The sequence below is a fragment of the Merops nubicus genome, unplaced genomic scaffold (assembly GCF_000691845.1).
Source record: "Merops nubicus isolate BGI_N331 unplaced genomic scaffold, ASM69184v1 scaffold25246, whole genome shotgun sequence".
NCBI lineage: Eukaryota > Metazoa > Chordata > Aves > Coraciiformes > Meropidae > Merops > Merops nubicus.
In genome coordinates, this window is record NW_008613301.1 from 1,181 (window position 1) to 14,202 (window position 13,022).

At 37.7% G+C, this 13,022-nt stretch overlaps 1 protein-coding gene across 1 annotated transcript; it reads left to right on the forward strand.

Annotated features, from left to right (window-relative positions):
* Window positions 1–518: 518 nt before the first annotated feature.
* On the forward strand, window positions 519–11,208 carry CEP55 (centrosomal protein 55kDa; the record flags this gene model as incomplete). The annotated part of the gene is made up of 7 exons (XM_008941871.1): window positions 519–797; window positions 2,977–3,042; window positions 3,784–3,925; window positions 5,985–6,298; window positions 8,118–8,189; window positions 9,027–9,152; window positions 11,002–11,208. Coding segments are annotated over 7 exons (1,206 nt in total), but the record flags the coding sequence as incomplete, so codon positions are not given.
* Window positions 11,209–13,022: the final 1,814 nt, after the last annotated feature.

Below are 13,022 nucleotides of genomic sequence, written 5' to 3' on the forward strand. Positions count from 1 at the left end.
TCAGGTAATTTGGAAAATGGGATCCTTCTCTTGTAAACTTCTATAATGACTCTTTTTTTAACTTCACTTATTGTCATGTAGTTGCAAGAAGGCTCTGCTGCTTCTTAAAAGCTGCTCAGTATACTAATGAGCACCGAGAAATATAGCACCAACCTCTTCACTGGAAATGTTTTAGAGTTCTTGTGCTGCTTATGTTGTAAGGTTCACATACTGTAGTGGTCTGTATTCATATGTAAAACTGAGTACCTCCCAAGTCTGTGAGACTTAGGCTTTTTTGCATCCTTTGCTTGTTTCATCTACTTAAATAGACCGTTTTTTACTATCCCTTGAAATATTTCAGATGATTACTGTAGTATTGTGATGATCTCTCTTGTGTGTTTAATCAGCTGAAACTATTTTAAAGGCTAAAAGAGAACCTTTCAAAGTATCTTCTCAAGCTCTTGTAAGCTTGCTAATGCATTTGTTGCACAGACTGACACATAACAGTTACTTTTTTATTCTGTTTCATTTAGAAAATACTTTCCCTTGAAAAAGAAAAAGAAAAACACAGCCATCTTCTTGGAGAGAAGGACAAAGAAATCCAAAACCTGAAAGACCAGCTTAGGTCCAAACCCAAGAACAGTGAAGTCTCCTTATTACAAAGTCAGCTGGAGGAAAAAACAAAGGAAGTGGAGAGGAGGGAGCAGCGGCTTCATTCTCTATCAGAAGAAATGAACCGGTTAAAATGTAATTTATCCACTCTTACTGCAAAATGTTCTGAGCTTGAAAACAGAGCTGCTACTTCTCAGGCATGCCAGGTAAACACCAGAGAAACATTGCAGTAGCAAATCTCAAGTCTAACCTGTTTGCAGTTAAGTGAGACTTGGAATTTGCACCCACTAAGCACCGATATCTGCTATAAAATAGGATGGATTTGTAATCTTCTTACAAGTTGCGTTGCATGCTGAAATCTTCTTGTATGAAGAGAGGTGGTGTCCAGGTGGAATGCTAAACGGAGCACAGTGAGGGAGCACAAGGTCGGCAGTGCTGCTGGGGAGGGAACTGTCTAATGCTGTGCTGCAAGGTCTCCCTCTTTCACGCACAGGTGGTACTACACAAAAGTTCCACCGCTGCCTAAGCAGGTACTGTGCCCTTCTCTGGTTTGTATGCTCGGGGATTAGACTGAGAAGGTGGCACTAATAAAGACAAACTAAGCTACTTGGCTTCAGTCATGAGAATACCTTTCTCCTCCCTTGTCTTATGAATCCTCACTTGCTCCTCAGCTGATAAAACCTGTCACTGTACTTTACGTGGCATCATACGTGGTAAATCTTTCAGGATAAGACAGGATTAATGAGTTGATTCTCCCATGTAAAGTGGTTAATAGGCATGATGCCAGGCACTTGGCAGCTTTCACAAATGCATTTAGTTTTCTACAGTTGTTTATCCAGCCCTGCCTGTTCTGATGTTCCATGGAAAATGCAATAGCATCTCAATACAGGGCACAGGGAAGTTGGTGCCTGAAAGAAGGTGCCTGCAGATCTTTCTCAGCTTTTGACCTGCAGATGGTGCTGATTCCCCATACTCTACATGGAAGTTGAGTAGCTTCTAGAAATTCAGCTTTAGCCAAATATATAGCAAAATGTTTTCATTAAATGTCTACTAATTTTCAATGATAATACATAAGTATAATTTCTAATAATGCAGTATCTTGGGAACTTTAAATGCAATGTGTTTATTTTAAATTCCAAGAGACTTTGAACTTTGTTAAAAGAAGTTAAAATGTATGTTAATTCAACAGCTTTCCATGCTGTTTTTATCAATGAACTACCAAAATATCTTTTAAACCAGAATTTTCTTTTAAATTTTTCAATGATTTATGAACAGAGGATAACAAAATGTGACTGTTTTGGCTGGATATCCAGTCAAACCTGAAAACACGTCTAGCAATGCTGCTTGAAACTGCTAGGCATATGACATATGAGCAGCAGGTATGCTCTGAAATGGAAATGACAGCTGCAAGATGCAATTTTGAGAGCTTTCACTGAGGCAGAGTTCTAATGTTCATAGAAATGGGAATCTGAACAATTGTAGTTCCTAATAAAAACAAGATTTAGAGAAAGTGATGAAGTCTAACAATTGCATTCAAAGTCCTGTATTTTTTCAGTTATAAAGCTTGCTCTAAATCACATTCCAAAAATCACAGGAGAACCTTGGAAAAATGTAGTTTGGATTTGAATAGTAATCCACATTATCTCCTTAAAGTTCCCTCTGACTTTTATCTACACAATTTCAAAACCGCTATTGTGTAGTGAATAAACACTAGGTTATGAAAGAAGCATAACTGCTTAGCTGGTCTCTAGTTTCAGATGGGTCTCATACTCAACCACTCGGCTGTGGATCAGGTTCCAGAAAATCACACAGTAAGTCCTTAGGGTTCCAGACAGGCTTGCATGGTTTCCCAGATGTTTATAATCCTCCTGTTAGCCCAGTGAAATTGCCAAGGTCTCTAACTTTCCCCTACAACTGCTATAGGTCTGGCTTATTCTCAAACTACTATAAGGATACAAAAATAGAACAAACACCTTTTTAGTGTGTATAAATAATACCCTAAATATCTTCATTTTTCAGAAGCTCTTCTGCAACCTTTAGGTCTTCCAAGGCAGCAGTTCAGCAGAAGATGCATGATAGTCTTCTTAGGAGATGTTTTACTGTGACCGAGTTGAAAAGTTATGGAATAATTTAAATCTTTGTCCTATATCTTGCAGATTTTATTTTAAATCTGTGAAATGGTCTACATAACTTTGTGGTGTTTTTTTTTTTTTTTTTTTTAAAAGGCTCTACAAAGATCTTTAAACACAAAAGGCATGTGAATGCATCTGTTCTCCATTTAAAAAATATTCTTATGCTATTTACATGAGATTAGTTATACAGGGCTAGCTTTAGTATTTCAGGCATCTATTTTAAAGAATGCTAACAGGTTGTCTTTGTCTGCAGGAAGCTGTAACAAACACCATGGGATCACCAAGTAATCTTCGTGAAGCTGAAGAACAACTGAAAGATGTAAGTTTCCTGTACAACATGCCAAGGAAAATACTCTGTATCAAGAGGCATAAGAATGTTAATTAGCACCATATAAGTTTTTTGGGTAGCATGGGACCTCACAGGGTATGTTTCCCTTGAAAATATATCCAAAATTATTTTGTAACAAGATACTAATTAAAAAAGGCTGACTTAAAAAGGAAAAAAAATTCCATCATCTTTGAAAAACCTTCCTTGGAACATCAGAACAACATGATTGCTGACAAAAAACACCCCAGCTGAGGTAGCATGAGGTTGGATTAGAAACCTGAAGTCCCTTCCAACCGGAATAATTCTATGATGCTATCAGACATAAAATCAATGTCCTTGTTCTTACAAATTTAAGTTGAAAGGGTACAGTTTTAGTTTATTCCATTTTCAAAATCTCTTGGTGAACTTTTCAATCGCAAATATAAAATATAAATTCTTCATAATCTGGACATGTCTCAGGAAAGCCTTTTTTTAAAGTAATTGGCTTCTTGGACTGGGGAAATCAGTATTTAATATTGCTGCAATTTTAACCTGTGTTCAAGAACCTGACTAATCTTTCCAAATGAAGATGAGTTTTGTTGCACAGAGAAGATTACTACAATTTGCAGCAGAAGTAACCAGTTTCCGTACAGTATGTAATTTTTAACATTTGTAAGAAACATGATTAATACTTTTAAAATCTGAGGAATTACCAGAGGCTTTTTTGATTTTCTTCTGTTCCTTTTCATGAAGGCTCTTGAGAAAAACCAGCAGTGGCTACTGTATGACCAGCAACGTGAGGCTTATGTCAGGGGATTGCTTGGAAGGATCTTTGAACTTGAGCAGAAGTCAGAAATTGTTAGCCAGCAAGAATCTAAACAACGCAATTCAGAAGGTATCTACTTTATTTTTTTTCTCCCCAAGTGACCCAAACTATAAATATCTATAGAACAAGTTTTCCAAAAACAAACTATAGCATAATTAAACAAAATAAAGACTTTCTTCTCAACATTTTGGTTTCTTAATGGTAAAACTTGGTTAAGTAAAATTCTTTGCTTCCTGTTATCTAGCTATGTTACTTGATCAACAAGTATTTCATGTTCTTATCTACTTCAAAGGTGGTTTTTAACAGCCTTGACACTCTATTTGCAACCTCTCTGTTTGTGGAAAGTGCTGAGGCAAATATATGTATGTCTCCCATCCTTCAAAGTACACTTTCAACCTACATAATGGAAGCATTAAGGATTTATTAGCTAGGCGTGGATCGAGTTTTTGAAATTTACTTTTTTTCAAAATAAATATTGTAAAAATGACTCAAGACTGCCATGGTCTTTACTCACCTGAACAGTTGTCACAGGGCATGAAAACCTGTGATAGGTTTTGGCATCTATCCAAAAGTGTTTTGCAATATGGATCTGGCCACCTTTAACTTTGTGCTGTGCAGTTCCTCAGTCATGAGCACCCTCTTGGTATCATGCACTCAGGTGGCCTCAAGTTGTGCTTTTATTCCATCATGTGGAATAAAATTAAAATCAATGTTGAACAGAACCCGGAGGATTTGACTTGCCTTTATCAAATTATTAGTTTCAGATATGCTGCAACTGACCTGCATGGTAAATTCACTAGCTAGATAGAATTAGCATCATCTGGAGTAAGAGTATGCCCACAGATACTTGCCACTTAGTAATTCATGTGCAGTGACTTGGTTTCTGTGTTACTGCTTGAATCTTTATGGAAAACAGTAAAATATCACCATAATCTGGTTTTGGTGCTGTTTAGAAGTCTGTGACCAATATTTTCCAAGGAGGTAGACTGAAGTAGCTCACCAAGTAATGTAACTTAGAGTTACTGCAATGTTATGTCATCAGAGCAGCCAGGAGACTAGGAGTAAGGGTATAAGAAACTTCCTCTCTTCCAGCAGCTAGACAATAGCAGAAATGCAAGTTTCTAAGAACCTAGATACACAAGTTGAAAGAAGATATGGCAACTTTTTCCAAGGTAGAACACGGTGTAACTCTGAGGTTTTCACCACCCTATCAAGGAGTATTGCCAGTGAGAAGGTAAGGCTTAGTTCATAGTCGAGGGGATGCACAGCAGTCAAGCAAGAAACTTTTCCTAGTAAATTACACTTTGAAGAATGATGGGAAGCCTTCCATAGGAAAGGTAATGAAATCAAGAAGTTTACAGTGCCAAAAAATCGGCAATGCCTGTGAAATTCTGCATTCTTTATTCTGCTGCTAGTTATATTTTGTATTTCTGAATTGCTGAATTTCTCCACACTGCCCCTTTTCTTTTCCCTACTTCTTAAACTTTTCTTGGATCTACAAGCAGAAATCTTTCAAACTCTAGTTTAAGTAACAAGCACTAGCCAAGAAGCAGGCATTTTTTTATGAAAAAAGCTATCCTAGTCTCTTCTATTTGCACTTTGGAGGTAAATGATGGCATACAATTTGAAGAAGATGGTCTGCAGAAGGTAACGGTTGGTCTGGTTTTGGACAACATTATGGTGAAGGAGAACTTGTGAGATCCCCCAGGGTGTCTCTGGAGAGGGAGTGATGTCAGAAACTTGGCTAAGGAGCCTAAATCTGGAAGTGAGAATCCAGTGGCTTTGGGCCTTGATTGCCATGTGTCAGGATAATGCGCAAGGCCGTGTAAGAACTGTGGGGGGGTCACAGAGCTTGTGCAGTCAGCAAAGGATGCAATGCTGCTCAAAGGGTTAATGGCGGAAGTAGCTGCAGCACAGAATACACAAACCAAGTTAGAGTTTTCTAGGAACTATGTTGGGAAGGAGACTTTACTGCATTAGAAGTATTAAAAGTTGCTTTAAAGTTTGGTGCCAGTTAGAGCTGCGTAATAGCCTAGAGTGTTGATTTCTATCAGTATGCCTTAAAATGCTGCCAAGAATTTGGTGTTCTGATATTTAAGTGATTCTTAATTCTTTCTGACTCATTAAGGTCATCTACAAGAGGAAAAGCAAAAATACGACCAGCTGTTACTAACTGCTAAGAGTGATCTGCAGACTGAAAGGCACACTATAACCCAGCTGAGATCTGAACTGAATGAATACAAGAAGAAGTATGAAGAAACGCAGCGAGAAATAACAAGTTTAAATGCCTTACTGCAGTCGCAACAGGTTGTTGAAATGAAGACTCTAGAAAATGAAAATAAAATAATAGGAGAGAAAGTGCAGAGACTAAAACAAGAAAATGAAAGTATTAAAGGACAGCTCAGAGAAGAAAAGAGAAAGTCTGAAGATCTTTTATGTCAGGTAAGGGGATGCATTTGGAGATTTAAGATCATTAGCAAAGAATCCAGAGAGCTGAAACTCATAGTTCATCAGAACAGACCATCTCTCAATTGTTCTGGTAACTGTTCTTTGCGTATATCTAGAGTCACATCCTTGTGGTTGAAATGGAATTCTTTCTTTAATATATTGATTTGAATCAAAATCTAAACTCTGTGAAACTTCCTTGTTGAAACAAGGAACTTGTTTGATTATTTCCTGGGTCTCATGGGATACAAGAGGGAAAACTGAGAGAATACTTATTTGATTCTAATATAGTTCATCCTCAAGGTTAATCGTAAATAAGAACAGGAAAGGTGAATATTCAAGTCTCTGCAGGCTATTTTATCATGTTGTCCTGACTGTGGAATATCACTGATATTTGCCAGTCATCTGTCTGGTACAAATACACACATGAGCTCGTGGTTTCATACCTACTGGATAAGCAGTTATGACTCTGGATAGTGTCCCTGCCAACCACTGTGGCTGTGGAGCTGGGTTTTATTTGGTTGTTTTCAGGTGAGTTCCTGCATTTGGTTCCTTATATGATGCTACAGATAAGAACTACACAGGCACACCTGAGTACTAGAAAGCAATGATCAGATAAGCAAGGGAAGGGACAGGCTGTCTTGAAGAGAGCTATGGTAGAAACCACTGAGAAGAGTTCTGCAATTCCCTGTAATGCCTAAGAAGCTCCCGTCAGGCAGGCTGTTCAATGAGCATTGTTTCCACTGTTGCTGGATCTGTTATGTTGCTTTTGTATCAGATTCTAGTTGTTTGCAATTGTTCAGTGACTTTAACCGCTCTGGCTGATCAGAGGTGGGGAAGACATGCATGCACAATATGTTTGTATTTTAAAATATTCGGTGCTTACCTCCTTAAGTTTGGAATACTCATGAAGATTTTGGCACCTCCTCTACGTGAAGAGTTAGTGATTTCTTGGAATTGGTGACACTAACAAAATAATAAAAAAACCCACACAGAACAAAAATGACCAATCAGAAAAAAAAAAAAAAAAAAAACCATCAAAATATCTCTTGGTTCTTCTGGATATTAAATCATGGCCATATATCTGCTGAAGAGAAACTGGGAAGTCCTCCGTGAAGGGCTGTCCTCAGAGCATCCAAATAAGATAACTTGCTACTTGGAGAAGTTTGAGGTCAATAACAAAGAATATATTACTAAAATTTGAAACATAACAATAAAATGTACTAGGTACCAAAGTAGGCTAAAACCAGAATAGCAATTTAGCTCCCTAAACATAAACTGGTTCTTACTGGTTAATAATGATTAAAAGGTGTTGCTATTTTTTTTTTTTTTCAGCTGAACAGCAGCACTCACTGTAAAAGTTGATATATGCTGATAAATGCATACATATAAATGTGCTCTGTTAGTTACTCCATCACAGTTCAGCACTTCATGAGTCTTAAACTTGTTCACTTCTATTAAAAAAAAAAAATTGCATTGCTTGTTTTTTCTGAACATCTTGGCACATTAGGGCAAACGTAGGTCTTGAGTGTATATTTTTGTCCACATTCTGGCAATCAACTAGGAAAGTTCACTTTGATTTTTTTGAACTATAACATCATTCTGCATTCCTCCTGCTCATTGCAATAATGATGTTTCCCTGGGGTTTTTCCCAGGGAAGTACAGGTATTTCTTGTTGCATAACAGCTGCACATTTTATGTTGGTGTTGGAATACAAAAGTTTACTTACTTCCCTTTTTTAGATTCATTATTTGTTAAGCTTATTAACTGTTGTAACAAACAACTTCCATATACAAATGCTTTTCTTCCTTGTTAGGTGCAACTTCTTCGTAAATCGTTGCTCACACAGCAGGAGGAACACACTAGGATAGCTTTGTTGGAACAACAGGTACCCAATTATATGCTAAGATGCTGATACTTAATACAAAGGCTTTCTAGACTAACTTCAAATTTACAAATGAGTAGTATATTAAATAATGTAACATTAAACTTGACTATTCAAATGAATAATCGCTTGATGCTTCTAAAAATTTTGACATGTCTGTCAAGAGGAAAATCTGTAACCTTTTACAAATAAGAACATGATCAACACTAATGCTGTTTTCTCCACTATCACTTGCTCAGCTGTACGGTCTCAGATGAGGTATGGGAAACATCCTAAAATGAAGCAGCTCCTTGAAGTTTTGTATAAAGTTCTTGATAAAGTTACAAATAATTGCAATGATATCTTTTTCCATCTGCTTTATCAATAAGATCTGTAAGAACGTACTTGAAAAAATGTTACTGGGGAAAATGTTAAATTTACTTGCTGAGCTTGGCTGTACAGTGTTAGCCATAGCTTGTCCAAATTATCTTGCTACAAGAAACTGGCATTTTTAATGAGAACTCGCACTATATAATTTCCTATAAAATGTTCAGTTTAAGACTGCAAGATAGCTTGAAGTACCCTCCAGTCAAACAACTTCAAACTCCACCTCTACTAAGGGAGAAGATTTTCATAACTGGGCATGTAGGAATTTCACTAATGAAAGCAACAATTGTTTGGTTTTTTTTAATTTGTTTAGTTTTGGGGTTTATTTTGTTTTAAAAATCCATCTTGGGATATGATTGCATTGTAAAACTTACTTTAAATACATAAAGGGGAAACATTTCTCTCCCCATGCTGCCACCCCCAACTCTTACTTATGACTTTAATTCTTTAATTTTCACTTTGGGGGGTTGCCAGATCCAGATATGTACCACAGACTTTGAGAATGAAAAGCTCGATCGCCAGAACTTGCAGCATCAATTAAACAAAGCCCTCAAGGAACTGCGCAAGGCCAGGGAGCAAATAACCTGTCTGGAACCTCTGGTAGGTACTGAATAATCTGCAGGTGGATTTAGGCAGGGATTTTGCATAAATGTGCACCTCTTCACTTGGGGATCTTTTATTTCAGGCATAATGAGTCTTCTGTTAATGTCATCAGATACGCAGTGTAGGTCCTTGCATTTGTTATGGATGTGGCCCCAAGGTGCAGAACCCTATGTCAACTAGCTAGGCATCAGTTTTCTCTAGAGCATTCATGGAAAACTAGCACTGCAGAAAGAGATCCATAACAGTCAGGTGGCTGAGCAGGGAACAGAACTGTATTTTGTATCTCAGCATGTTACCTACTTGTGTCTGTTGCACAATGGTAAAGTTGCAGTGTGCCACTACTTAGACTTGCTGATAGTGAACAGAATACAATCCTTAAATAAAGTGAATTCCTCCCCTGCCTCCATCTGAGACAGGATGGGTTGGGCCATTAAAACCTGGGTTTTCTATTTCCAAAAACACAAGCTCCCTACCACAACAAAAAAGGAAACTTGTTACATGGTGAGGACTGCAGTCTGCTTGCTGCTTATGTGAGCCCACAGAAAGCCACCTAGATTTGAACCCCAGATTAAGCAAGCCATTGATCAGTTTTGCTCTGTTGTACCCAGGATTGCCCTGGTCTTAGGCAGAAAGGCATTTTGACTGCTGGTGCCTCTGGAATTCTATTCTAAGGTGTCTTGTAAGATTAGGTAATAGCTGAACAGGACTGTCAAAACTGCGGTTCTGGACTTAAGTAACGTGTGAAATGGAAATCGGATACCTGCGTCCTTCATTAGATCAGGTCTGGGGCCACTGTGATTTTTTACAGAGAAGATAAATGCAGAAGCTCCTAACAAGTTGCAGATGAGGGGAATTCTGTGACTGCCAGGCTGCTCTCCTTGACTGTATGCAGCTTGGAAGCCTTTTCAAATGAGGAAGGGAATGGAATGCATCTTGAGGTACTGATGTTCTTCACTCATGTGTTGCCCTTAGGAGAGCTTCGCTGGCTGGGATAGATTAGGTGATAGCTGAACAGGACTGTCAAAACTGCAGTTCTTGGACTTAAGTCACGTGCGAAATGGAAATCGGATACCTGCATCCTTCATTAGATCAGGTCTGGGGCCACTGTGATTTTTTACAGAGAAGATAAATGCAGAAGCTCCTAACAAGTTGCAGATGAGGGGAATTCTGTGACTGCCAGGCTGCTCTCCTTGACTGTATGCAGCTTGGAAGCCTTTTCAAATGAGGAAGGGAATGGAATGCATCTTGAGGTACTGATGTTCTTCACTCATGTGTTGCCCCAGGAGAGCTTCGCTGGCTGGGATTGAAGTTGCTGCTGCTAGGGGAGGCCACTGGAAATCCTTCTATCTGCTGGGAGGAAAGCAGGAGTTCAGGCAGAGCAGGGAAGTTGGAGCTGTCAAATGGACAGCTTTTACAGTTAGGGAGAGCTTTCATGCACAGAAACTTCACACGTAGGATCAAGAGAAGAGAAAACAATGGCATAGTTTTGTGGGAAGATAACTAGGCAACATTCTGTATAGCAGGGACTGAGACATCGTGTTACTGAGGAAAGGTAGTGTGTGAATGGCTAGGAAGGTGGCTGGGGAGGGATACCCCATTTTGGGAAAACTGTCTTAAGTAGTCAGCAGAAAAGCTACCTGCATCTAATTTAAACGTGGTGTTAGAATTGTTCAATCCTCTGTTATTAACACAAGTAGCATAACTGCATTTAGCTGTGGTTAAAAATCTGCCCTTAGTGCTCAACACACTCAAGGCTGGTGTGTCATCAAACCTTAGTGTTTTTTTTCTACAGTATTTATTGGTGCATGCCTGTCCAAATCTTACACTGAAGCTTCTCATTTTCCAGAAACTTCAGGAATCTGGACATATGGCACAACAAGATGACCTGCCAGCAGCATTTGAAGAGAAGCTCACCATGTATAACAGCAGTCCTACCCTGAAACATTCAAGCATTCTTGATGAAAGCTTTCTTGAGTGTCCCAGATGTAAAGTGCAATATCCAACAAGCCAGCACAGAGAATTACTAGCACATATTGACTTCTGTATAGCTTGAGCTCCAAATGGACTTACTATATTTTCTTTATGCACACTGCCAATATGCTTTTCTACAAAGGCAAAAGGTTTTTTTTAAAGCTTTTTTTTCTTAAGGTTGTATGAAGGACTACTAGTTTTATAATTCAGTTCCACAAATGTATTATCATAATTATAGTAATTTATCTGGCCTCCAATATTTTACCTAATGTTTTTGCAAAAAAAAACGGCTACTGCATTTTTGGTTGCAAATAGAAGTAATTTTAGAACTAGGAATATCTTCAAATAGTAAACTACTGATTTTTTTTTTTTCCCCACTATTGAAAGTGAGAACAGTAAAAGCACATCTATTATGTCAGATTCCATTTTAATGTGTGGCATATCCAATTCTTAGTTCATGAATTCTGATTTGGCTTGGCCCTTTAACCTTATTTTGGCCCTTACAGGTACATTATATACATTTATATATACATGGAGTGTGTATATGTATATGACACATATTTGTATATATGCACTATACATGTGTCATGCATCACCGTCTTTATACACTAAAACTCAGGAAGGTGGTGATACATCTTTGCTACTTAAGATTCATGTTCAAAACATCAAACACAAGTAGCTTTGCTTCCTGCTTCCCAGTCAGGGGTGATAATAAAAAATGCTGACCAAGGTTTGAGCTCTTCTGGAAAAAAAAAAGCCATTGGGAATACAAACTTCATTGGTACTGAAAGGAGTTTGTATTTCAATGTCTGAGACCATTTTTGAAGTTTGGATATAGAACTATGCTGAACTAAACTTCTTTGCACTTCTGTATTTTAGATCTTAAAGTTGGGACATGTCAATTATTCAATCTGTTACATTTGACAGAGATCCCAGTTTAAAAGTGCAGGTTTTAATAAATTGCTATGGAGGATGTGAAGTGTCACCATATTTTCGTATTAATACAGAAAACAAATTAGCAATAAATTCTTGCAACAAATATGAAACTGGCAACACTCCCTTATGGATTTGCAATCAAAGTGTTATTTTCATCTAGCACCTATCATAAACCTAGCCCTGTTGCTAGTATATTGCTCCTTCCATCTGTAGTTACGTCCAACAAGCAGCTCCTTCAACAAAAATTATTCAAGCAAGGAACTTTTACAGAGATACACTAGTTAAGATAAATCTGTAAAAGAACCAAACCTATGGTTTGCTGAGGACAGGGAGAATATCCAAGATCTACTTTTCTCTGGTATATTAATTCTGATTGCTAGCTGGTACCAGCTTTTTACATCATGCTTTGCTGCAAAACTGTGTGCATTTACCCCATAATGTTTGCCCCCATCTCTGATAGTTAAACCTTAATTCTTAAATATAAGAGTGTTTTCCAAGTTACTTTCATTAACTATTATAATATCAAGAGATGTTGTTCTCAATTAAATGCACTGTGAGACAAAGAAAATGTTAAAAGTTATTATATCTAAAATATCTTTGCCAAGTCTATTATATGGGCCACTATCTATCCACATTTCCATTTCACTGACCATGTCTTAGGCTAATCTTTGTTTGACAATTTGTTCAATTGTAGCAACGGGGTTTCTGACCAAAGATGTGATGAACTAACACATAAAATATGCATTATGCTTCAGAATATCAAGGTTTTGCTATAAGGGCAATTGTCTTCATGTCTTTCTAAATCTTTTAAATTCAGGATAGCAACTATGCTTTTAATTGCAGCCTAATCTCTAATTAACAACTTTGGGAAGTTTAAGTTAGATGTCTTTTAACAACACATTCATCAGCTAGTTTTCTATTCCCAGTTGCATACTTGGCATAGCTTCTATAGAAGGAAGT